Below are 27064 nucleotides of genomic sequence, written 5' to 3'. Positions count from 1 at the left end.
TCTTAAATTTAATGTGAACTGAAATAAAGTCTACGCTTTGCAGCATAAAAAAAAAAAAAAATGACCTTGTACTTCAGTGTTTTTAATGCTTCTAACTGAGCCATGTGTTCAGAGTCAGACACAGCCTATGTTGTAGAGTGAGTAGTGAGAGCAGTCTTGTTGAGGTCGAGCTGCAGATGGCTTCTTCTTCTTTAAATCTCAGTGTACGCTAACGGCGTAGCTGACGTACCTCGTGAGACTGCATCTCTCGCGCGTCCGGCGTACGTATTCTACGTACGAAACGTCGAAGAAGGACTGAATAAGCGACGCTTTGACTGTCAAAGAAACACAAGAAAACACCCTTTTGCTCATGTGAACTAGCTACTGACACACCGCCCATTTCAAACGCCGTTGTGAAGGACACAGACTGACAGCCAAGGCCAGTGACTGTTTAGCAGCTGTTCGTTGACCTGCGATATTCCACATAAGAGTAGCAGGTGAGTCACATCGGCTATTGCTAGTTTCTGCAGCACAGTTCAAGGCTGTTTCATGCGGCGACTGTTACTGTGTTCTGTCACTGTTAAAGAAAGACTGTGACGTTAATCGTGAAAAGCCTTTTGGCGGCTCCGTGTTTTCACTAGAACGTTTCCTTATGCTGTTGCGTCTTTGGAAATGTATACACGTGACTGCGCATGCGCGAGGAATCGGTCCCTTTTATTTATGTATCTTGTTATCCTCCATTCTTGCTTGTGTAATAACCTGGACAGTGCCATATTTATATACGCTAGGATTTTTAAAAATCACAATTTCTCGTCATATTTTCATCTCAATCATTTATCAGACTGTGTACTTCACCGTCAGCTCATAATTTCTCCTCTTTTTTCCCCAGACGAAAGAAGCAATGCCTGAAAAATATGTCTCAAAAAGAAGATAATGAAGGGAAGAGGAGGTAAGGCATGCACACAAACAGCATGACACTTCCAACAGTGCTCATGAAGCCACTGGGGAAATTACTTAATGCAAATGAAATGCACCTTTTTGACTTTCTTCTTTCAGCTCTCACTGCTCTGATTTGTACACCAACATTCCTCGAACATGCCTGCCCATTGTGTACCACCCTGACTACAACATCACCTTTATGGGCCTTGAAAAGCTCCATCCGTTTGATGCCGGAAAGTGGGGGAAAGTCATTCACTTTTTGAAAGGTATGAAAGTGCAGAGCAGAGTGACAGATAGGGAGGACATCCCCCCGAGCTGATGTGTACTTGGAATCGCTCAAAAGTGCATCGTGGAGGCAAAGAAATGTTGAGAACAAAGACGAGAGTGCAAAAGTGGACATGAAGTTGCTGGAGAGGTGACAGGCAGAGCAACAGAGCACAGATAATTAGAGAAAGCTCCCAGTGGATGCCTGTGCAGGTACAGTAGATGAGGGTCATGGGAAAACAGTCACCGGCTAACTGGCACAACTTCACACCACGCTGTTTTCAGATTGGACCGTGGCTCGTCTTTCCTGCACAAAGTGTCACGGACAGCTTAATGACTTCACAAAACATTCAGAACCTAAGATTACAAATAAAGAACTGAGACTCTGCTGACAGAGAAAAACCTTGGATATTTAAATTTATACACGCAATAATTGGAAAAAAAGTGGATTATATTGCAGATTCAGCCAGGATGTCTATAGAACCATACTCCAAAACCATGGTAAAGTGCTTAAATTATACTATTAGATTTAAAAGCATAAATACTCTTATGGACATAAAATTGTAGGACAGAAATTACCCAATTTCCTGAAAAAGAAATTGTGACCTGTGCTTATTTGATAATAATGAGTCACTCGCGTATCTTTGCAGAAATCAGTGAATAATGATGTGGATATGGATGTACTGCAAATGTTTAAACATAAGTGCACTGTGAGAAGTTCATTTATGGGGATTCAAATAGTAAAACCCTTTCTTTTAAAATTGTGCCCCAAAACAGAGCAAAATTTAGGCATGCTGTTGGTAGGAGCTGACATATGGTCCGAATCAATATGATAACTGCATTCAAAATAGCATGATGTCCAACGATTCTTGTGGTTCTGCTGGGTTGTATTCAAACAAAATACATTTTTACATTACTGTCTGAATACATTTATTCTCTATTATGAGAGTTTAGAGATATTCAACTCATTATCATTCTTTTAGACAAGGTATTTTAAACCACAATATCTCATTGTTTGCTGGACGGGTAGACAGTGCTTCAGTGGTCAGTGGTTGGTGCTAGAGCTCAACAAGTACTGCTGCTTTTACCAATTTGATCATTTGGCGTCCATATGTGAGGAAACAAAACAGTTGTAGATGGGTTTATGAGCAACTTCATCTCCAGGAGTAGGGGGCAGAGAGTAAAACTCACTGTGGAAGATCTAGGAGAGCATCTGTCATATGGGCTTAACAGTACAAGGCATTTCACTTGTACTGAAACCCTAAACTGTGTTCAGGAACATCAGTGTTTCCTGATTTATTTGTGACAGCCCACCACACAATTTCCTATTTGTTGTAGTATATATAATGGTTAAATGCAGACAACAAAGTGTGCGGTTTACCTATTTGAATGTGTCTCAGAGGAGCAGTTCATCACCGATGGGAATATTGTGGAAGCCCATGAAGCCACTGAGGAGGATCTGCTGGTGGTTCACACCAAACGCTACCTCAACAGATTGAAGGTAGCTTTGTTTGCCTTCACTACTGCCAATCAATTACAGCTCTCATTATGACAGCTTGGCATTGTCGCTTCAGTTCGTCATCTCTTCATCTCTTCATATCCCTTTCCTCTGTTTCTCATCTGTGTTTCACATGCACAAGAACTGAGAAGCTGAGGGATTATTCGGTATTTAAATCGATTTAACTTGTATTAAAGTAGAAAGTTACTGAATGTTCATGTTTGTTAATAGCATAATCCAAAACAAATTATTTAGGCTCAAGCCTAAGCCCACTGGTACCATTATTGCCCCCCATTACTTTGCTTTTCTGCACATTTAAACACATTTAAAATTGTTTTCGGTTTGTTTATCTTGTTATAAAGTCATATCACAGAAACACTACTGCTTCTAATTTTGTTTTTCAATGTAGTGGTCTCTGGTGGTGGCAACAATCACAGAAATCCCACCTCTCCTGTTTCTGCCTAATTTCCTGGTGCAGCGGAAGGTTTTGAGGCCTCTGCGGACCCAGACGGGAGGAACAATAATGGTAGGTATCTGACGGCCTCATTATCTCTTCGTGTGTTGGTAGCTCATAATACTCACACATCTTACTAACCACGCTCATTTGTAAGAGGAACAAGTAGTGATGATTTCCTTTGTACTATTATCAAATAATGACACCCACTATGGTCTCTGTTACTATTATTAAATAATACAATCTGTGCATTCAGATTAAGCTCATAGCCCCTTGCATCCAGCCAGCATAACAGATGGGATAATTCGATGAGCTCATCAGTATTTTAAAAGCGACGTACCTTAGTAGATATTAGACACATTTCTCTTGATATTTTGCTATAAAAACAGAAATAAATAGTATGACCTACATTCAACCCCCTAGATCTGTATTGTGTGGAGCAGTACTGTCTACAAATCTGCCTCAGTTCAACACATGGATCACTTTGCTGGTAATGAAGTGTTGAGCGCCACATAATTTACATTTGCTGGGCTGTTGCCCATGATACACTGCTTTATCTCTCATGAAAACTGTGCTTAGAGAGGCACTATTTATTATGTTGCCTGTGTTATATGTGGCATTTAATAGTAAACACAGTACCGGGGACTTTCACATTTTTAGATAACTTTTAGAAATTTTGCACTACATTCAGACTCTCTGTTTAAATTTGCAAGCATTAACAACAGGTTTTGAAGAATTTAATATCATTTGATTTAGCATGCAAATGCATCATCTAATCGTTTAGTCTTTGTGGTGGAGAAGCTCACCTCCATCTGAGAAAAATGGATTTCCATTTTGTCTCAAATTTTGAGCCCTGATGTTGATTTTTAATAACGTAGAGCTTGTTCTTGGTTTAAAGAGATGCCAAGGTCTGAACGGGGGCTGTGGACGAGATTTTAGTTAATATCCGACAGCTATGGCAGACGGTAACCTAATTAGGAACCACCAAGTATCTATAGAGATGCAGACATTTCTACTACTCCTGTTAGGAAAGAAGTGTAATTGCACAATTACTGGATTGTATCCTTTTAATTCCTTTCTGTCAAATGAAAACAATAATAACGTGCACAACACAGTGGCTTGAGTTTATTTTTATCTTTTGCGTTACAGGGTGTCTGCAGGTCTTGAAAGCTATAAGGGATCAGACAACGATTTAATGTGACAACATGGTCACTGTGTCAGATTAGGCAAATCTAGACTCACAGATACATGCATGACTCCTCACTGCGTTAGGTAGTAGTGTTCATTTTAATATGTTTCAGTTTCTGACTGCAGCTTGTCAGGGGACATTTTACATTAAGCTAGTGGGATTTCTATTGTGGTGGATTGTGCTGCAAGAGGTGTTTGGTTCTTTACTGTGGTGTATCAATCAGCACCATCTGGTTCTACATCACATTCATTTCATTTATAATACTTATTCTGTAATTATAAGTGATGTTGCTGGAAAGTGCCTACAAACATTATGCTTTCATATTTTGGCTTGTATGATTATGAAGCACTTATTAACTTGTAGCCATAATGTTTCACAAGGTAGCCTGAGGAACACCAAGATTTGCTGCTGCATCTCTGGCTCGGTTTTGGTGCATTCTTGCTTATTTTTTCATAATATTCGTGTAGACTATGTGTAGACTATCTACTAGAGAAAATTACTTACTTTTTCCCTTCATGATTTGAGTAGCAAGGTAGTAAAAAAAAGTAAATAATGAAAGAAAAAAATAGAATTATCAAACCTTTTGGACTTTCTTTTATTGTTCTTGTCACGCATGAACTGTAAGCTACACTACATGATATGAATTAGATGGTCCTGAGATGTTTGATCCAAAGAAGCAGTCCATAATTGTAGCTGTAAACTCTATAAGCTGTCTCTATTGTAATTGCAAATTATATCAGATCTAGCAGAAGAGATTCATTCTGGGTCTGGTCATGCAGATGTAATTAGAGGGCTGTAGTAAAATATGCCTGGTACTCTCTGTCCTTGTTTTCCCCTGACAGAGTGGAGTGTTAGGGACATGGCCAGAGTGTGTGCATACATTCTAATGTGTGTTATTACCCATCCATCAGAGAGCCATATTGACATTTACACACAATCTCCCCAGCTCACATCTCCTCTCCTCCACTTTCCACACTGGGCTCCATGAATACATTGCAGAGAAGCCCTCTTTGGCCCACAGTCCTTGAGACAATGTAGTGGTTTTGGGGTTGTGCTTCGCAAGAATGTGCCTCCCAGATCTGAACCAGGGCATCACTGAGCTCCTGGACAGTGTCATGTGCAAACTGTTGGTGTTGGATGGACCGAGACAGGGCCTGTTCAGATCTTGCATTAAGATCTGATCTGGACAATCCGATCTCAAGTGGCCAGCGTAAAAGACAGGTGTAAACACTCCCAAGACGCATTGAGATCACAATTGAGAGAGCCGATCGCTGACCACATTCGGAGGTGGGTCGCATGTGTCTGCATTTGTCCGCATTCTTTTGGTAGTGTGAACACAATGCATCCTGAGTCTACCTACTCAACAGTGGTGCTCCTGTGTCAAAAGAGTTTGAACACACTACTAATATTGGTCAAGGAGCCGTGTGTGGTTAAGTTGCGTATTTCCTCAATCACCAATGCTTTCATATAACTTTATTACCCGAGATCATGGTGCATATGGAAACTTCCAGGGTTGGAGTTATATTCTGTGTTTTATGCTGGTCTAACTAATGTCAGGGCAGAGATCAATAAATAATAACGTGTTCCAAAGTCACAGATGATGTTGGTGTTTATTTTCATACAGGGCAAAAAACAGAGATCAGATCTGGAGAGCTGGCTGGAGAGGCATTTGCAGACGCATGTTTATGCCAGGTCTGAACACACATACCTAAAGCTGATCACTTGCAGTCAGATTGACCGGATTGGATCTTAATGCAAGGTTTAAACAGGCCCATAATGTCCCAGAGGTGTTCTATTGGATTTAGATCAGGTCATCTGCAAATAACTGGCAGCATACCTGCCACATGAGGCTAGGCAATGTCGTACACCAGGAGGAACCCAGGACCCACTGCACCAGCGTAGGGTCTGACAGTCGGTCCATGGAGTTCATTCTGATACCTAATGACAGTCAGGGTGCCATTGTCTAGCCTGTAGAAATCTGTGTGTCCCTCTATGGATATGCTTCCACAGACCATCACTGACCCACCACCAAACCTGTCATGCTGAATGATGTTACAGGCAGCATAACGTTCTCCACAGCTTCTCCAAACCTGAGGGTGAACCTGCTCTTATCTGTCAAAAACACAGGGTCATTTTTAGGGCTCAGGTAGTGCTCACCCTGTTCCTTCTAGCACAAAGGAGCCAGTCCTGCTGATGGGTTGAGGAACCTACTGTGGCCCTGTCCAGTTTTCCTAGAGTAACTGCCTGTCTCCTGGAATCTCCTCCATGCTCTTGAGACTGTGCGGGGGGACACAGCAAAACTTCTGGCAATGGCACTTATTGATGTGCCGTCCTGGATGGTCCTCTGTAGGGTCCAGGTATCACCTCATGCTGCCAGTAGTGGCACTGACCCTAGACAAATGCAAAATTAGTGAAAAAATGTCAGAGAAGATAAGGAGGAGAAAATGTAAGTGGCCTCCACCTGTAAAGCTATTCCCGGTTTTTGGGTCATCTCATTGTAGCCCCTTTAGTTCACCTGTTGTTAATTTCATTAACACCAAAGCTGCTGAAACAGATTAACAACAAAGTTTAATTGACTTGATGCTATACTATATTTTTTTTTGAGCTTGAGTCTATTTAAAGGTGCAGTTTAGCATTTTGTGTCATACACTTGTTTGCTTCCTTTCCTCCTTGTGAAATGAGAAATGCCCTCTAGAATTACACTACGGGCAGCATTAGTGAATTTGAGCAAAGCATGAAGTGAATAGTGTATTTTTACATGAACCCTCTCTGCTTCTTGGTCAAACCATTACCCTTTAGAAAGGATTAGCCTAGGTATTTCCCTGTCCCTAGGGGTTTTGCTAAGCCATGATAGTCACATCTAGACTTCGGCTTTGTAGTTAATTTTAGTCTATGGAAGAAAGCCACTGTATTTCCTCAGACATTAAACATTTTCTTCAAGCATTTATATAACTTACACCTTGACCTATATCATCTACAAATAAATAATTGCTAAAAGATGGTGAGGTAGTGGTTCGTGCAAAATAAGGCAGTGCAAAAAAAAAAGCAGATTTATTTGTGCAAAAATGACTGTAAAAACCAAAGCGAAGCCAAGTCTAACATGTGGGTTATTGTTGACTCAGGCTGGTGTTGTACAGCCTGATGGCAGTCGGAATGAAAGACCTGCAGTTGGGGTTCCTTCTTGCAGTGTGGATGTAGCAGTCTGCTGCTGAAGGAGCTGCTTAGGTCCCCTACAGTCTGATGCAGTGGGTTAGAGAGGTTGTCCATGATTGATGTCAACTTCGCTAACATCCTCCTCTCACCCACCTCCTCAGTGAAGTCCAGAGAGCAGTCCAGGACAGAGCCGGCCCATCTGACCAGCTTGTTGAATCTTTTCCTTAAATGCATCACTTCGGTGTATTTTCTTGTTTTCTGTTCATGGAAATGACTAAAGCTTGTTGATGACTGTGATGAACACACTTTTTGTGTTTATTCAGATACTGGATGCTGAACTGGAATTTTGTGTCTTCCACAGGCAGGTAAACTGGCTGTGGACAGAGGATGGGCCATAAACGTAGGTATGTGAGTTTCCAGCATTTCCAGCATCTCAACCCATAAATAGACAATGATGTACAGTACATCTGCTCTTTGCTGGTACAGATTTTTATTTCAATACGGGCAAGTGGTTTACCTCATACAGTGAATGGAAGTCTGCAGGAGGATGATGGGTTGGATGATTTGGCACAAAATCATTGACATAACAATTCATTAACATCTGTCAGCCTTTTAGTTTATCAGTCCAATCCACAGACTCAGTATGGTCAGTTCTATATTGACATCATCCAATGATATATTAAATACAGTTTCTTGTAGCTATTACACACATGAAATGAGAGAAAAATAAAGCAGTGACATCCAGAATCCATTTACAACCTTATTTTATGTATTCAGGTGCACTACGAAGATACAGTAGGTATTCAGAATTAATACTGGGGCATATAAAGTCAGATCTGTGCATACTGTGATGCACATCAACCTTCAATGCTCAGCTTTACATTTGGGAATTTAGTTAATCAACTAAGACACAGAGAACAATAGAGAACATTTTTAGGACTTTACATGAAGGATCTGAGACTGTAAAAGAAATATTGGTCACAGTTTCTTGAATTTTTTGTTGTAAGATGGTAAATATTTTGTTTGATGGAGTGAAGGCCAGGTAATTAGATTAAACATCACTTCAGTCATTTTTTATATGTGATATGTTTGTTTTTGCATACAATGTCACCTTAAGGTTTATTTTATTGCATAAGACATGTACTACTCGACAGTTGTTTGTGTAAGCCTGGGGCAACAGATATTGCAAGGCATCACCACCATTTTTCTAGAAGTATTTCAAACTAAGCGGTTCTAAATCTGGACAATATTTTTGATAATTAAATAGCGTTTGAAGGTTGTGTCACCCATTTCTACAGCTGTGGCTGGAGCACAGCATTTTCCAGGGGACTGCCCATGTGTCAGTTCAGGCAATCACACTCCTTTACACTCCTTTACACTTTTGTCTTGAACACTAATTGGGCATATTTCAGTCATTGTGTAACAGACTAGAAACACTGTGAAGACTTTTTTAATTTGTATATTCTAGTTGTTCTTCATAGATGGCACAAAAAGTAATTTGTCATCATGGTGTGTCTATATTTATTCATTGGTACAGTGAGACCTGCTATCATTTTCAACCATTAAACATGGGTTTTATGGTGTTGTAAGTGTTGTGGGTGTAGAGTATACTCTTAAGGAAGATGCAGACACTGGAGCTCCTTCTCATAAGTTTTAGTAAGGAGCCATGCACAACAACACTCCTGCTCCTGGTCTCCGGCCGGTGGGTTTCCGGATCCCACTCTTGCTCTCATCCCAAACCAAAAAAAACCCCCAAAAATATCTTCCCTGGACTTTATCAACATATGTGAACATGAATGCCTGATCACTAATTAGAACAAAATATATTAACCAATTATCAAGGTACTGCAAATTACACAAATGAATTGTTACATAATAATGTCTTACACCAATTCCCTCCTCACAAAATGAAGCATCCTCGCTTCGAAATAGTGAACACCAACAGTGTAATGGCAAAGCATACAGAGAACAACAACTACATAAAACACAAACATTCAACTTTCTTCACTTGTGTGGTGGTGTCAAGTCCATCACGAAACCACGGAAAACTTCACATTGAATGAATGGATATACAAATGAGTTTGGTTTCAGATCCTATTTAACATCATCGTGACTAAAATTAGCAATAAATAAATTTCAAAGTTGTCAAAAACAATGTAGTATGAATCAAGAATTAAACAGCCAAAAAAAACTTAATAGACCTGTGTGTGTGTGTATGCGCACTCAAGCGTGCAAGTGTGTGGTTTGGTTGGTTACCAAGCAACCCACCAAAACCTTATTGAAATATATGACCACACTTTTTTTTTTCAACACGTTCCTCGTTGACTTAAAACCAGTGATTGAGCCAATTGGGATTTTATATTTTATAGACATTTCACAGAATTATCTTAATTGGAAATAGGCTCCTCTGGATTCCTCTTTTTATTTGCTCTTTCTTAATCTTTTTTCACACTGAAGCCTTTGTTGACTTTGTTGGGTGATTTTCTTCTGGATCCGCAGTCTCTTCTAGGAGCTCATGGATCTGCGAATCAGGTTCAGGTTCCATTTCCTGCTCCTATCAGCTCCTGCTGGAAGTTCTGTAGGCCTAGGTCATTTTCCTCAGTCACGATGTAAGCCTTGATTGCAAGGTTGGTTGGGGTCAACTCTTGGCTTGGTGATCATAGATCTTGCAGTTCTTTAATAAGTGATCTCTCCCTTGCACTGGGGAGAATAAATTGTTGTCTTGTTTGGTGAGCAGGTGCTGTATCTAACAGGGCTTTGTCTGATGTTTGTTTACGTAGGATTAGCCTCCAGGGAAAGTGCCGAGAATGGAACTATTTCAGTTTGATGGAACAGGAGGAACAAATACAACACAACATCTGCATTTCTGTATATACTTTTGAATCACTGGAGTTTGTTACCATGACAACAGTTAACATGTTGCAGAAAATTACACTATTCCTCTCTTATTTACTACTCCCTATACAGTAGACACACCACAGTGAGTAGTGAAACAATGACATCTTCAATACAAATTTCCCACTGTTTTCCTCATTCCTGCCAGCTGTAATGCAATGACCATGTTGTATATCACCTACTTCCAAGGTGGTGGTCAAACTGACAAAACTCCAGCAACACTTGTAGTATATAGAACAACATTATTAGTCCAAAGCATTTCTAAGTTTTTATACACTCTTTATATACGTCACATTTTTATATGCACATTTGTATATACTATCCCCTAAAATCTTTTCTGACGCAGTTCAGCTGTCTAATAAACTTATTTTATATACTACAAGTTACTGAAGTGTTGACCTTTCCTCTGAGGTATTGTGAATGGACTTCTTAATTCAGACACTCAAACTTAATGGTTGACTATACCGTTTAGAGGGTGGTTTTGTGCAGAGCTAAAAACAATTTTTAATTATTTTCCTATTTTTTAATTATTAAACTTTGGATAATATCATGTTAAAATATAATTTAACCAAGAGCCCCACCATATTGATTATGGCCTATCAACCATTAGGTTCAGCAAGTACTTTTCATTGGTCATGTTTAGCTTTCTAACTCTATATCTAGCAGTGGTCATTTAATGTTTGCAAAATCGTGTCTAAACTTCTTCAAGAAAGACTCGATACAGTATCCCTTGTGCTCCAAGGCACCAGTGGGCACAGTATACCCTGCAAATATCCTCATTCTGAACGCTTGCTGTCAGTTTGTTTATACATTCATTAGAAATTTTTGGTGTTGTCTGAATCAAAAGTGTCATCCAGCAGTCCAACATTTCTTATTTTATGCACAGCAAACAAAAGGGTCAGTTTCCACCAGAGCACATTTGTCATGTATAATTTTAGTGCTTCAGCTTTTCCATGAAAGAATTGGAAGAGCATACTAATAATAATATTTCTAAATGTTGATGCCATCTTTGCTGTGGGGCTGGGTTGTTGCTGTAGCATCTCTTCTGTGACTCGCTGCCATCAGTAGCTAGGCTGATTGAATAGGAGGTCTTTGGCTCAAACAGCCAGCTCATCATTTATTTTTGTGCCAAGCGAGAAAAAAGCTGCATCAGACAGCTACTTACTCACTGTACTTCCTGCTTACTCAGCTACTTCAGACCTTCTGTTGGTGAATTGGGGGGGGGGGGGTGTTGTTCTGCATCAATAAAGATGATTTTAATAAAGACTATTCAAATGCTTCTGACATGGGAATGCTGTTTGCCTGAACAATATGAGGCCGTAGAAGAAGTATTTTAAAAGAACCAGGCATTACGGTCATCAGATTTCACCCTTTTCCTTATTGGCCTTTATTAATATTCTGCTCTACTCTGTAGTTTAATGAGCAGGGCAGAGGAGGCTATAACTATTAACCTGAATGAATGGTTATTGTCCCAAATGTAAAAATAAAACAAAAAGCAGTCATTGAACAGTCCCATTTGGGCATCAATATAGACATTGTTGTACCACAGGGGAAAATAAGTAATTTTTATAAGCAGCAATGAACTCAATAACAGGCTAGTTTAAATCTCCAATTACGTCCATTTTGAATAATAGAGTTCTCAGATGAGTAGATATGTGCTGGGCTTGTCTAATGGCCCTGACACTGAGCAAGTCGATTTTCTGTTTCCCAGGAGGTGGCTTCCACCACTGCTCCAGCGACAGGGGAGGGGGCTTCTGTGCCTATGCCGATATCACGTTGGCCATCAAGGTAAGACTGTCTCAAGCACTGGTTGTTTTCACATGCAAAGAGGAACCTAACTATTAGTCACATTGAAACTGGGTGTCATTATATGATTTAAGTGAGAATATGTAATCCTTCTCTCAGTGACTTCCTACTGACTCTTCATGCATATGGATGAGAAATCATTTACTAACACTGTTCTTTGAGATGCTCAAACTATTGTGATACAAAGAGTCATCAATAAGACAATTTCCTCAATTTCCTCAGTCAATAGTTAAATGTGTTAACAATCATTCATCCATTCATCTTCTGTAACCGCTGTAACCGTCCTGTGAAGGGTCGCGGTGGGGGTTGGAGCCTATCCCAGCTGAGAGGCGGGGTACACCCTGGACAGGTCGCCAGTCTATCACAGGGCTAACACAGAGAGACAGACAACCATTCACACTCACATTCACACCTACGGCCAATTTAGAATCACCAATGAACCTAACCAGCATGTCTTTTGACGGTGGGAGGAAGCCCAATTGCCAATTGCTGGAGTGTAGACACAGCTTCCACGACGAGTGCATCAGGTCGTGGCTGAAGGAGCAGAGCACCTGTCCCACCTGCAGAAATCACGCCCTGCTGCCCGAGGACTTCCCCGCGCTGCCTGGCAGGAGACGCCCAGCCCTGTGAAGTCTTAATATCCAGTTTTATCTTTTAAAAGAAACCTGACTGAGGCTTTTTTTTTTTTGGCTATCATGAAAATGTTAAGGTGTCTAGGGAGTTCACTCTGAGGAGATAAAATAGTCTCATGTTGGAGTTCGTCTCCTGGTCATTTACATACTCTCACTCTGCTCATAATTACATTTATAACTTTGGGGTTTCACACTCATTTACAGTCACTTCCTGTAGTTTGAACTTTTTTGGCCGTAGGTGTGAGTGTGAGTATGAATGGTTGTCTGTCTCTCTGTGTTAGCCCTGTGATAGACTGGCGACCTGTCCAGGGTGTACCCCGCCTCTCGCCTGATGACAGCTGGAATAGGCTCCAGCAGACCCCGCGACCCTTAACAGGAACAAGCGGTTACAGAAGATGAATGAATGAATGAATAATTTAAGTTTCGCCTTTGAAAGGATCTTCAACGTCCTGCAGCTGATGAAGATTTCACATGTTGCTGGTTTGACTTTATGCAGACACAGAGAATCACAGACACACAGACGGGCACACAGGCAAATGACTAAAATGTTCCCATGCAGACGTCACCTGTTTTTAATGTTGTGTAAGAAAAGACATCCAACTGTATTTGTTCACAGATAAGTTATTTGCTTAACCCGGTTATTGTGAATATATATGGGTTTCAATTTACATCCATCTCAGAAGTGAAAGTGTTTCTTTGGGATGTGTCTGAAAAAAGTCACACTGTGAACGTGTCTTCAAAGAAAAAGCAAATATTTTTCCCTTCATCTTTACAGTTTCTGTTTGAGAGAGTAGAAGGCATCTCCAAGGCTACCATCATCGATCTGGATGCTCATCAGGTAAACTGATACCATTACCTCTCTACGTGTCAATGTGCAACGCTTCTGAGGAGCTGACATTGATGACGAGACATCCCACATTTTACCACCGCATCAATCAATGAGGCTCCCTGGGGGCAAAATTGGCCCTTGCCATCATCTTTACTGGAATGCATCTAAAAACACCTCTACTGACTGAGTGTGTATGTGCTTTGAATAATATTGGGCTATCACCAGGGTATCTGCAGTAATGTCAGCTATTTCGTGTGTTTGGGCAGGTAGATACTGTGTGTTTTTTTCTTCTATTATTTAAAACAGACTGACATGAATACGTTCTATTGCTGTTCTGTCTCCCTGTATCCACTTGGAAAATATAGTTGATTGTCAGTTTGATATACCTTTGACGGGTTACTTATTTAGAGCTGAACATTATGATTTGGTTAATTAAATCACTAATTAGAGGCAAACCAGCTACAATCTACAACATTATCTCATACTTGCTACATTTGTATTGTGCTGTAGATGCTTTCTCTGCACTAGGTCTTGTTTATTTGGTCCCCCTTAGCAGACTGAGCCCACCCCAGCAATAGATAACAATGACTCAACATTTCTGAGATATTCATTATCATATTTTAGTCTTAGGTTGTGTTTTCAGCCTAATGACTTGTATCCTCCGCCAATTAGCCTTGAGAACTGTGTTAACATTGATGATGTCTTAAGATCCCCCAGGCCCATGGCTGTATTCTAGAAATGGAGCTTTATTAATTTTTTCAGCTATGGTTTATTAGTAATGATGTGCCTTTACCTATTGACACAAGAAAGGAATTAATAAAGATGCCGGGTGAATAATTCATGAAGATGAACAAAAGAGCAAATCTGCATGAAGGTCCTCGGATAATTGGACAGCTAGAAAATATTGGGGAAATGCAGTAAAATCCTAATCACAACTCTATGGCTCATGAAGTGCCATTGTCCTCACATAAATTGAAATTATGGTCAGCACAGCTGTGTTGTTTGTTCACCCAGTCAGCAACAAACAATAATAGTTTTAGGTTTCATTTACAATGGTCTTTACTGGAGTCCTGCTGTGAAGATATATTCCGATCTCTCTATTAAGAGCTGTTCTCACAGTGTGAGCTGTGTGTGTGTAATAGGCAACCACGAAAATGACTTTCAGCTTAGGTGCATTTTAAGACCATTCACCTTTGTGTTTAACACGTGATAAAAGACAAACAATGATTCCTGACTTTCTAATTGAACAGTCCAAACACTAGTACTTCTTCAAATGTTTGTGTACTTTGTGTTGATGTACTGCGTTGCATTATAGTGCAAAGGGTTTTGTAGAGTAGAATGATTAACTTTGGGCACACCTACTCGCTCAAATCTTTTTCTTTATTTGTTCTATTTTTCTAACCTGCCGTTACAAGACTCAAGTCTTATTAGAATTAAAGTCTATCAACATGCCATTTGGATTTCATTATGGGGCTTGTTTCAACGAATACACTGGAAAAACAGCTCTGCATTTTCTACAACTAATCAGAGCCATTTTAAACAAATTCAATTAATTAATAGCACCCATGTATGACTATTTTACTGTTACTCTTCTGTCCATCACCACATAAAGCCCACCCAAATGTTTGCATTGACCTGACAGATCTTTGCCGGAGCATCAGTTCTCAATGGAGCGACTCCAACCCAACTTTCCAAAATTCAAAAAACTGAACAGGGTGGAGGAAGTCAGTCCAATGAAATATTAGAGTGTGTGACCTTTTTTTGGTGGCAACTTTTTATTTTGGCCAGGCAGTGTATATGGAAAACTACAAAAACACTTTGCCAGAACAACAAAATGATGGTTGCTGACACATTAAGAAGGCAGGAAGTTCCAAGAGTTTTTATCACGGCTCAGCTGTTAATTAAAACATAATCCAATTGATTATTTGATGAAGCTGGAAAAGATATAGACAATCCTGTGGATTTGTCATAAAGGGCAAAAAGTGACTTTGAAACATACACCGATCAGGCATAACATTACGACCACCTTCCTAATATTGTGTAGGTCTCCCTTGTGCCTCCAAAACAGTTGTGACTCATCAGAGAATGGACATGGGCCTTCTGAGGGTGTCCTGTGGTGTCTGGCAACAGAATGTTGTTAGTGGGGGCCTGTGGGTCCTGTGGGTTGAGAAGAGGGGCCTCTGTGGATCATCCCACAGATACTTGATCAGTTTGGGATCTAGTGAATTTGGAGGCCATGTCAACACTTCATGTTGTTTGAGTTGTTCCTAAGGGTTTTGTGTGTGTGTCTGTGTCAGGCTGCATCCTGCTGGGGATGGCTGCTGCCATCAAGGAGTGTCGTTGCTATGGGGTGGGGGTGCCTGGTCTGGTCTAGGTGGGTGCTACATGTCTAAGTAACATCTATTTACGCTATAATTCCATATGTTATTTTCTAGTTTTAAATTGTTCCACTTCGTCAGTGTGATACAGTTCAGTAGAAAATCCAAATGGATTAAGCCAAGACAACAGGCTAGTTAGGAGTAATTCCTCCCTTTCCATCTCCTCCCTCTCTTCTCTCCGTTATAGTTGGTTTTGTTGTTAGATTAGATGTTCCGACAAAATTTAAGACAGAAATTGTGGTAATATGAATGACCAAATTAAATTTGTCTCTTCTCGATGTCTGGACGTCATTTTTAAATTACTATGAACACAGTGTATGTAGGTCCTATGTACACTGTATTCATAGTAATTTATTATATATGACTAAGTTCTTTGCCTTCTGTTAAAAACTCAAATGTTATTCAAAAAAAAAGTTCCATAACTGTTCCCCTAATTATGTTTTGTTTAGTAGTGATAGATGGTTCTAATATTTGATTCACATGCCTGAACTTGGTAAGGGAGGTTATCTGTTTTAAAGAACTGAAGGGAAAAGGTTTTTTTGAAGGCGTTCTGCTGACACTAACAAATGACAGTGATACGGGAGCCATTTGTTGTACAGTACAGGATGTGGGGGAGAGGATAAGACTAATAAGACTGCAGGAGCTGGGGCAGCATATGAGCTGATTTATAGTCTCAGGCTGTCTTTTAGAGGTGGAGGACAGAGTGTTCACTCATGCTGATTTAGTTATTGTCTGAAATAAGACAGTATGAGCCCTCACTGCAACATGATTTTGTTTATCCATAGAGTACCAGCTACAATCAAACCAAAACTCACAGTGATGTCTACCCCTTTTATGAAATACGAAAGATACCGCTATATCATATTTTTTTATTTTGCTACATCTGCCACCCTTCATTGTCATGGCCCACAACACGTTCCCTCCGGATACATAGAGTTGTCAAGTTTTGGACATTACAGTTAAGCTTTGCCTAAAAGTAACTCGTGGTGCAAGCTTGAATGTAATCCTTATCTGAAGGGTGTTGAGAAACATATCAAACTCCTCTGTTGTTCTAAAATCAAAAGGATAACATTTGAAAAAATAAAAATGAATTACAGAAAGTGTTAAATACTGGTAGCAGTGATGAAACAGAACACTTTCAACATGAAACATTTTCAAAAACTGCTGTGCTAACATAAACACAAATGACGGTAACATTCTAATATTATGAGCTTTCACTACATAAGAGTGAATACAACAGTGTTGGTCTTTCTGAGCGTTTTATGTGGAGCATCTCTACAGCAGATGCAGCTGTCACAATTTGCAAACAATGATGGTAACATTTCATGGTGATTTCACAATTATAGTTTTCTCAGCTTAAAGTCTTTAAGCTGCTTAGATAATTTTGTGATGTTTCCTTCTTCTTGCAATGCACAATCTGCATACTGGCTTTTTACTTCTCAAATGTATTTTCAAAATTTTGCCGTCAGTCAGTAAATGTGGATTCTAAATTTAGTAGTAACAATGTTAACATGTTCTGTTGCCACCATTACTGGAATTACAGCACATCACAGTTCTCCTGTCTTGAAAGCAGTCACACCACAACCTATGAATGGGGCTCCTTCTCATCTTGTTCTACCCTATCTGGCCCAAACATGACGTGACCTACTGGAGCACAGTTGATCTGTGGAGTTTATGAGTGCTAAATTATAATGTTCATAGACAGCAAACATGCATTTCAAGTCTGACAAAGAAGAAACTCTACATCGGCTTCAACTCTGCCGTTTGTTAGTAGTAATGTGAAGACAGTGTTCAAACACAAGCATGCAGGTGTGGTCTCAACATGATGTGTTATTACTTACCCACAGAGCTAAACACAAATGTTTCTTTAGTCACTTTTCTTGTTGAAACCCCAGCCAGTAGAGCAGCACTCTGTGTGAATGAAGCTCCTGTCATTTGTGGCCCAACAATAAACCCTCTTTGGATCTTTTCCTCTTGCCTTGATAAAAAAAAAAAAATAAATAAATAAAAATCAGATTCAACTCTGCCTGCTCAGCAGTTTTAAACATGCCGCGGCGCATGATTGGATGCTAATTTCTTTAATCGTACCATACAGTGCTTGTGCGGAGGCATCGGCTTTCTCCCTTTATTTATTCTGGGGTTTCCTTTAATTTGTCACCTGTGTTGCTTTGATACATTGCAAGAAAAACTACTTGACAACTTGAGACCGCTTCACAACAACTCCTAAATGGTTAATCCTATCGTAAATTGCCTAAAATAAGACTCACTCCCCAACATACAGACCGATGGGGATATGTGTGATTTAAGGGGAGATAGTGCTCCATTATACAATTCAGTTCATTTCAAATACATTTTATTTATATATAACGTTAATAATAATACAAATTGTCTCAAGGTGCATTATAGAACCCAGAGCCTGAAACCTCCAGAGCAAGCACTACGGTGACAGTGGCAAGGAAAAACTCCCTTTTAACAGGAAGAACCCTTGAGCAGGACCCAGCTCATATGAGGGGACCCATCTGCTTGAGGGGAAAATAAATCAGCAGGAGGAATGAGATTAATTTAATGAATAAAGCATACATGCAGCGTATAAACGTGGTGCATAAATGAGTACAAGGTATAGGTGATGTATGTTCCATGAGAGCTCGATAATGACTAAAATGAATGGATATAGCTAGCATTCAAATATTTTACATTGTAGTAAGGTTTAGTGTGTATACAGAGAGCTGTAGGTTACTGTTATGGGATAAACAAGAGAACAGGAGCATAAACTGTAGCAGTTCTGTTATAGGGTGAGTTGTGGAAAGTATGCATAGCATTCAGGTAGGAATGAATAACTTTAATCCGTGAACTCTGGGCAGGTAATTGTCACTCTGTGTTTTGACAAATGCAGCTAGGTAGAAGGGATGCCTACGTTAAGAATGGCAACCATTTTTTTCCTCGCTATTCCTGTAATATCCGGGTTCAACATCTTTACTTCACTTGATTTTTACTTCTGATTTGTAGTTGAACCAGTAATGCTCACATTAGTTAGAAAAACCTATTAAGCAACTTCACGTTTTGTCGTTCAACATTGGATACACAGTCACTTCAGCTTAATGTACAGCTGGCAGCAAATTGTCCAGCTTGTCCCATACATCTTGCCTTTCATCCTGTAATACTAGACTTGGCACAAAGCCTAATCTCCTCTTGACAGCAGCCAGGCACTTTGGGTGACAAATGGGGGGAAGGCAATGAAAAGTGATGGAGCGGCCATGACTTTTTTATGAGTATTTTTAACATTTAATGCCGTCAGACGACAAGACTATTTATTCCTCATCGGGTGCTGTCAGTCAGCCCAGCGTGTTCTGGGTAAACAAATGGGTCTAGGAGACACCTGTGTGGACCTTGAAACTGTTAAATGATTAACTGGACTGTCAAAAACATCGTTGTGAGTGAAAAAGCAGTTATTTGATTCAGTTTGTCAGTGTTGGATGATGTTAAACGGAGCAGTGACAGCATCAAAGTGACTGTGTATTTGAAATTAAAATTGTGGTTACACTGTTTTATAGGGAAATGGACATGAGCGTGACTTTTTGGATGACAGCCGAGTGTTCATCATGGATATGTATAATCGCTACATCTATCCTGGGGATGGATATGCCAAAAGTGAGTGAAAGCACAACCGCTTCATTCCCTATAAAGTGGCTTTTTTATTCATAGTAATTTTGAATTGATTGACTGTATTCAAACAGGTTTGTGGAGTTGCTGTGTTACACCTAAATGTCATGCATTCTGCTGACAAAAATAAGCCCATCAGTACTCCAAATTCCTTCCTGGAAGTTGAGGTTAGAGCAGAGGGAGCTGCCTCCTCCACTTCCATCCCCTAGATGTCACTCAGTGCCATTTTAATTATCCTGTGATTTCCCAAAGCATTTCTTCTCACTCTCTAAGCACTTTGCAGGAATCTATTCTGCAGCAACCCATGCAACATCCAAAATAACCATTCCCACAAATGAATCTGTCGATACATTAAAGTTGATTTGACAGGGGCCGCATGCCACTGTTCGACCTTGATTCCAATGATGCAGTCTGCAGTCCTTCCTTAAAGGACTCCATCCCTCAGTTATCCTTTTCTCTGCTATGAATTGAATGTAAGACATTTTATAATTGTCTCTTAATGACCTGAAATAAATGTATATTCTGGCTTGTTTAAGATAAGTCTTATTCCTCTTTATGTATTTTCTCCTAGAAACATTTATTCCCCACCACTTTCAAAGACCAGTCTGCTTCTTTTTTTTTCTTTAAGTCTTTTTGGAAAACTACTATGAATTCTGATTTTACATACTATTGCACTGTTCTTTCCTGCTTTTGCAGCTTAATTCTGTTTGAGCTTTAAACATAAAGGTTTCCTAATTAACCTTTTTCATCATTTCCATTAATTATTGTAAATGTACATAGTAATTAATTAAAGCACTGCCACAGAGGTGAACATTATTTCATAGGAAAGGAAACATAATTGCCTACCTGAATGATGTATAAGTGTTTATTAAAAATTCTTACTTACTCTGTCAGAGTTGGAATAATTTGTGTTGCATGAAATACTGCCATCATTGCTAAGCTATGTATGTGCTGCCTGTAGATTATTGTTGATGTATTGTTGGCAGCTTTGTTCTTTGGCATCGCGCCGACCTTGACGCATCCTATTTGTATTGTTCTTCTGTATCTCCAGGAGCCATAAAAAGGAAGGTGGAGCTGGACTGGGGCACTGAGGACTCAGAGTACCTTCAGAAAGTAGAGCTCCACTCTGAGGGAGCTCTGAACGAGGTGCGACCCGACATCATTGTTTATAACGCAGGGACAGACATCTTGGATGGGGACCCCCTCGGAGGACTCTCCATATCTCCACAGGTACTCTACCATCTCTGTCAGATCAGTCACTTTTTCCATATACCGCAGTTTCAAAATAGCGGTGAGTCTGGGTTATGCAGGTTTTTAAATCAGAGGAGCAGCGCTAACAAAACTAAAAGGGCCATTAAAGGGGATGAGTGCAGAAGCTGGCTCTGCTCTGTAAGAAAGAATTAAAAGAAAAACAAAAAAGTCCATAATTAATCAGATGGGGTCCTCATTTGCTACTCAAAAAAACCCAACTATTAATACAGTGATTGGGTTGTAATGTGAATGATAAAAGGAAAGAAACTGCTCTGAAGTCTTGTGGTACTGCAGTGGATATGGAGGTTGGGTATTGTCTTTCAGTATAATTCGGGCTCTGTGCAGACCCCATCTCATCATTATCACTAATGCTCAGTGGACAGGAACCGATGATGTTTTGGGCGATTTGTGATGTTTCCTGTGAGGCTACAAAGGAGTGTACTTTTCTCTCTTTTTGTCAGCACTGAGTAGGCTACACCACCATTACGCCTGAATAAACATCATAAATGTGAGTGGACAAATGTGAGGTTTGCTGTTTACATTCAGTGTGAGTTCCACATGGTGGCAGGTTGATAGACCCCGACAGTGTGAACAAAGAATTGGCAAGTTCTGGGTGGAGGAAGGACAATTAAAACGTCTAAGTGTGAGTTTACACATGATTTATATTAATCGCACACTGTGTTGCACTGGGTGGAATTTATGGTCTAGACGTCTTTTTAGAAGAGGTACAAGTACATTGGTCTAAACAGACTTGTGACTATGACTGTTTGGATGACTGAGTAGAAAACCCAACAAATTTCTTCCTGAACTAAATACCCTGTTTGGTACAAATGCACTGATACACCCCTAGTTTATCAATGGAAAAGAAAAACATAGCACCTTAATATAATGTAGCCCCCCCCCCATTATAAATAATACCTCAGCGGTTGCCATGGAGAAGAGGCCCCAGCAGGTCCAAACCTTGTAGCTGTTGTAAATCTAGAACACATTACAGTTACAGTATTTTACTAGTTATCAAGTGCTGCTTTTGTGCCGTGTTCCCTGATCACTGTGGTAACAGCGGTTCCATTGCAGCTTATCAGAGCTCCCTGGGACATGTTTGATGATGTCCTGTGGCTCTCACTAACACAAACACAAGCTTGTCTTGGACAAGCTCAGATGTTTTGTTGGTTTTATTTAATTCCTCTATTATGAACAAATATGTAACCAGCATTAGTTGCATAGAATTTGCACTCACCGAATCCAACATGTTGTACACGTACACATATTAAAACATAGGTTCTCATTTTCCTAAAACTAGCCAATGACTGCACCTCTGTGAGTGTGTGGCATAGTAGGACATGAGGAATTGAGGAAAATGTTTTCAATGTATTGAAAATAGTGGTAAATGTAGCTAACGAGCTATCTAATGCTAATGTAGCCTTCTTTCTCCTTTAATGGCAGAGAAAAATGTCTCATTGTGGAACCAGCAGGCCCAGCTGGGTCAAGTTATATATCCACTTCTTGTAGCTAATTTGTCTGGAAATATAAAATTGCACTGAGACGTGATCCAAATGAGCCAAATTTGGATTTATTGCTTCCTGTGTGCAGAGATTTCCTGCCAGTGATCCTCCAAATTCCGGCAAATAATTGGAACAAATAAGGTGAATCTGCAGAATGTGTTTGTAGGGGTGGTACAGTGATGTGTGTTGCAGAACTAATTTGTGATCTGGGCTGGTAAATGGCCTGGAAAAAAAAAAGTGCAGCGCAGCTTTAATAAGTGTTGTTTAAATGTTTTGCAGAACATGTGTCTCTGCCATACCTAATAATGTTTAAAATCACTCCTTGTATTACAAAATGCTCTGTAATAAATTAGATTTTTGACTCAAGCTGTTCCCCGTCTGAAGCCCTTGGCAAATGGTGGTGTGTTTATTTTAAATACCCTCCCATGTGTGTCAATCAGGTCACTTCCCGACCTCCCCTCTGTCCTCAGGGGAAAGAGTGAGTGTAGACAAAAACATCAGCCAACAGCTTCACAGAATTTAGACAAGTTACTATCTGAACATGTGGACAGGCTGACAGCTTCTCTCTCCTTTTCTCTGCCAGGGCATTATAAAGAGAGATGAGATCGTGTTCAGGGCTGCGAAGCGGCGGAGCATCCCCATACTGATGGTGACATCTGGAGGATACCAGAAGAAAACAGCTCGCATCATCGCCGACTCCATCCTCAACTTACACCGGCAGGGCCTGATTGGAGCTGAGGCCGCGGAGGGGGATGGATCGTCGCTGGTGACACACATGATATGCAGCTCTGGGTCTGCTGGATCAACATCCACCGCTGTCTGAGGAGCATTAATCCCGGCGCTAACACTCACAAGTATGACATTTAAAGGCACTGAAGTAACTTTATATCTTGCATTGTGTTACTGTGTGACAGCAGTGTTGATATACTACAGCTACTGCTGTCACACAGAACTGTGTTAATCCAAATTTACAAGGGTGAATAGGGTTATTTACAGAATGCTGGTTTGCACATAATCAACACTTTAATTTGCTGGACTAATAGCATTCTAATGGCTCCAGCTGAAGTCACAAAAAGAGTTGTTGAAATTTTCTCATCTTTAATACATAATACATAAAGTAAAGGTTTTATGTTTCGCGGATGTTTGGGGGAAGCATTTTAGAGAGGTATTTTGTCATCTCAGGAAATGCAACAATAACGTGTGAAGCATATGATATGTTAAGATTTGACGTACTTAAAAAATACACTCAGTTTATGATTATGGAAGTGAAAAATGAAGATAATTGCACATGAAACTTGTACCCATAAAGCATAATGAAATGACGATATTTAACCTTCTAATTTCAAGTTGTGCCTAAGTGTCTTTTGTTTAATTACGCCTGTTCCATTTAAACAAGATGTTTTTTTTGTAGTTAATGCTTTCAATGCACTCCTCTATGTACAGTTAATGTTTACAAAGGGACCCCGTGTGATTTAATTAATGGTACTAAAGTAATCTGTCTCGGTGCTGGAACGGATTTAAAACGCCAAAATGTGCGAGCACTTTAATCGTTGTGTGGTGAAAGATGCACCCCCATTCTCAGACTCCTTAAAATCAAAGTCATTTTTTTCTCTTCATGCAGATCAAAGTCTAAACCCCAAAGTGGTCAGTGATTAATGAGAACGTCTTTACAGCGTACCTTCTTTAGGTTTAACTTCTTATGGGTTTAACGCGGCTGTATTCAGACACACAGAGCTCCACTAATGATGTTTACACACACACACAGCAGCTGAGTCAAAATATATAGATCAGGATGATTAATGCATCAGCTGGAACAACATCACAGCTTCAAAAAAAACTTCATCCCACAGAGTTAACCTATATTACTATATACAGAATACTATATCAGTATTTTGTTTAGTAGTTCGACCTTCAAGATGGGAAGCCATTTGATGGTGTTGATTGTTTACTGATAGGCAGGTGAAGGTTATACTTCATATACTTTTTAGAAAGCACTGTACCAAACACTATTTGTCATGTTAATATAATTGGCATTTTCCTCTTTGCACAAGCAGAACAGGTTCAGTGCCCTCGTGCACACGCACACGCACACACTGTCTTGTAAGTGCACCTTGTTTTTGTTTTTAAATTAGCATTAAAAGTTAAGAAAAACAGCCAAAATGAGCCTAAACCAGCTCAAAACTGTAAGTAAAACCCGTTTTGTTTTTAAGATTTGAAACATTTAATGAAATATTACTTTGGTTTATTACATGTTGGTTTTTGATATAATTATTTTTTTATTTTTTGGTCATGATATCCTGTTGTGGGTGGAACAGTGGCGAGGTGGTTAGCACTGATGCCTCACAGCGAGAAGGTTCCGGGTTTGAATCCATGGGCCGACTGGGCCTTTCTGTGTGGAGTTTGCATGTTCTCCCTGTGTCTGCATGGGTTCTCTCCGGGTACTCCGGCTTCCTCCCACCATCCAAAGACATGCTGGTTAGGTTAATTGGTGATTCTAAATTGGCCGTAGGTGTGAGTGTGAATGGTTGTGTGTCTCTCTGTGTTAGCCCTGTCCAGGGTGTACCCCGTCTCTCGCCTGATGACAGCTGGGATAGGCTCCATCAGACCCCCGCAACCCTTAACAGGAACAAGCGGGTACAGAAGATGAATGATATCCTGTTGTCCTTGTGGATTTTTGAGATCTGAGAATGTGGATCAATACTGCAGCAAGGCGATCCAAATACTCTGTGGACTTTTTCTGCTGTTGCATTTGATTCCCTTGGCAGCTGTCAGTTGCTGCTGTAATGATTTTCTAATGTATTACCACAATGATTATCTTCCACTGCTCTGAATTCACTCAACAGCGAAAAAGTGAGAAACATTATGACTGGAGTGCAGACTTGTGATCATTTAGGGGATTATGTAGTTTGTCTTTGAACAGCCTATAAAGCTGTGTTGAGGTGCTTACCCAGGAAGCTGTTTGGACACAGTCATAATGAAACTGTGAAAGGCGTCCGTACTAGCAGCGCTAATTAGCTAGAGCCTTTGATCTGGGTGCTGCATTTGAATGCATCCAAAAGGTTTAGTGCAATCTACCTTTAATTAGGACTCAGAATATATCACTCATTGTGTACAGGTTCATCCTTAATGCACAATATGATCCCATATTACAGCTCATGGGCTCCTCTCTGTGTTGGCCAGGATCTTAGCTGTCTGAGTTGACCGAATGATGTGTGCCAAAAATAACACTTCAAAGCAATGTATAAACTGTGGGAGTATATTTTGGGGGTGTTTTTGCTGACATTGAAAATTACTCCTATGCATTCATAATGACATTGAATAAATCGTTAACAACCAAAAGCTCTGTTTTCCTTTTTCTTTGAATTATTTATCCTGCCAATTTTAAAACTATGCCGTGTTTGGAAAATGCCAACTCGGATGTCAGCGTAGGGTTCTGCATTTAACTTACTATTACTCCTTGTCCCTTTAGGCTGTTTCTACAGCTGATATGATGTAATGGAGATCGCACAATTGTACTTTACTAGTAACTGAACTTCTATATACGGCCTCTATGTCATTTTGTTTTACTGTGCGCATACAGTTTGGTGAAAGTACTACTCAGCATATAAAAACATCTGTATAGTGTCTTCCTCAGACCTATATAAGTTTGAGAAAGAAAAAAAAGAAACTTCCTGAACAACACCTGGATTTAGTGTTGTGAAAACTGGAAGGAAGTGTGGAAAGGGAAACGTATGCATCAGCATAGGGCTAACAAATACTTAGCTTTGCTACTACCTCCACACCGTAGCACACAATCATATCCACTGCCCCCTACCCAATTTCCCCTTTATAAAACAATGTAAAATTCTATCAGCAACAAACAATGTAGGTTTTACCTCTTGGTGTAATGAATTTAGAATCCATCCAGTTTTAATATGTGTAATACCTCCCCAGCGTCTAGAAGAGTCTGTTTTATTTTCCTGAAATTATCACAATGCAACAGTCGCACAAGTAGGGATAATAGGGAAATGCTGGAGAAGATCAAAGAAACATATCCAGAAAGCAGCACTTTTCATTCAAGTAAGCTGGTGCCATATTTCAGTTTTTTCAAAAAGTCAAACAGAGGAACATGGGCAGTGTGTAAACCCAGAGCACTGCTGGAGACAGAAACTGGCAACTAACCCCTTAGTATCTACCAGTGAGTTACCAGACTATTTGAATTAGTCTCCCATTTTGAAAGTGGTATTTCTAACAAAAAAGAAATAAGAACCAATCAACAGGAGGGCAAACTGTAGAAATTAGTATCTTATAATATTGTGCTGATAATATTGCAATATCAAGCTAATATCATCTGCTCCTCTAGCTTCTGTAACACTGTGCAATCCCTCATCCAACATTTCCTTTATTAGTCTTTGCAGAAAAAGATGAAGCTTGTTCCTGCAGTTTACTTTAAGACAAACCAGCACATACAGTTCTTGCTGTAAGAAACGGAAACCTTGGTGATGTTAACAAAATTAAACAACAATTACTGTCTGAGCAAAGACGAATCTACAGTTTCCGTGAAAAGAACTACTTTCTAATATGGTTTCTTTCATATCTCACCAGTGCTCTGTTCTAAAGAAATATTTCTAGTTGTAATTCATTTAACAAGTTCTC

The 27064-nt window shown here is 39.9% G+C and overlaps 1 protein-coding gene across 1 annotated transcript; it reads left to right on the top strand.

Annotated features, from left to right (window-relative positions):
* hdac11 (histone deacetylase 11) lies at nucleotides 1–26717 on the top strand. The gene is made up of 11 exons (XM_084543055.1): nucleotides 1–476; nucleotides 869–928; nucleotides 1036–1184; nucleotides 2583–2683; nucleotides 3090–3206; nucleotides 7838–7880; nucleotides 12083–12159; nucleotides 13585–13647; nucleotides 19568–19664; nucleotides 20728–20906; nucleotides 23013–26717. The coding sequence occupies exons 2-11, from the start codon at nucleotides 894–896 to the stop codon at nucleotides 23250–23252; spliced, it is 1101 nt and encodes a 366-aa protein (XP_084399181.1). The 5' UTR covers nucleotides 1–476; nucleotides 869–893; the 3' UTR covers nucleotides 23253–26717.
* The last annotated feature ends 347 nt before the right edge of the window (nucleotides 26718–27064 follow it).

Source organism: Chelon labrosus (assembly GCF_963514085.1).
Source record: "Chelon labrosus genome assembly, chromosome: 4".
NCBI lineage: Eukaryota > Metazoa > Chordata > Actinopteri > Mugiliformes > Mugilidae > Chelon > Chelon labrosus.
Note: the sequence above shows the minus strand (reverse complement) of the source record. Positions and strands in the feature narration are given on the sequence as shown.

Excerpts from the sequence above, each read along its gene's own strand:
- hdac11 (XM_084543055.1), top strand. The coding sequence starts at position 894 with ATGTCTCAAAAAGAAGATAATGAAGGGAAGAGGAG. Across the intron at positions 1,185-2,582 it reads AGTCATTCACTTTTTGAAAG|AGGAGCAGTTCATCACCGAT; the intron begins GTATGAAAGTGC and ends AATGTGTCTCAG. Across the intron at positions 19,665-20,727 it reads TGGGGATGGATATGCCAAAA|GAGCCATAAAAAGGAAGGTG; the intron begins GTGAGTGAAAGC and ends CTGTATCTCCAG.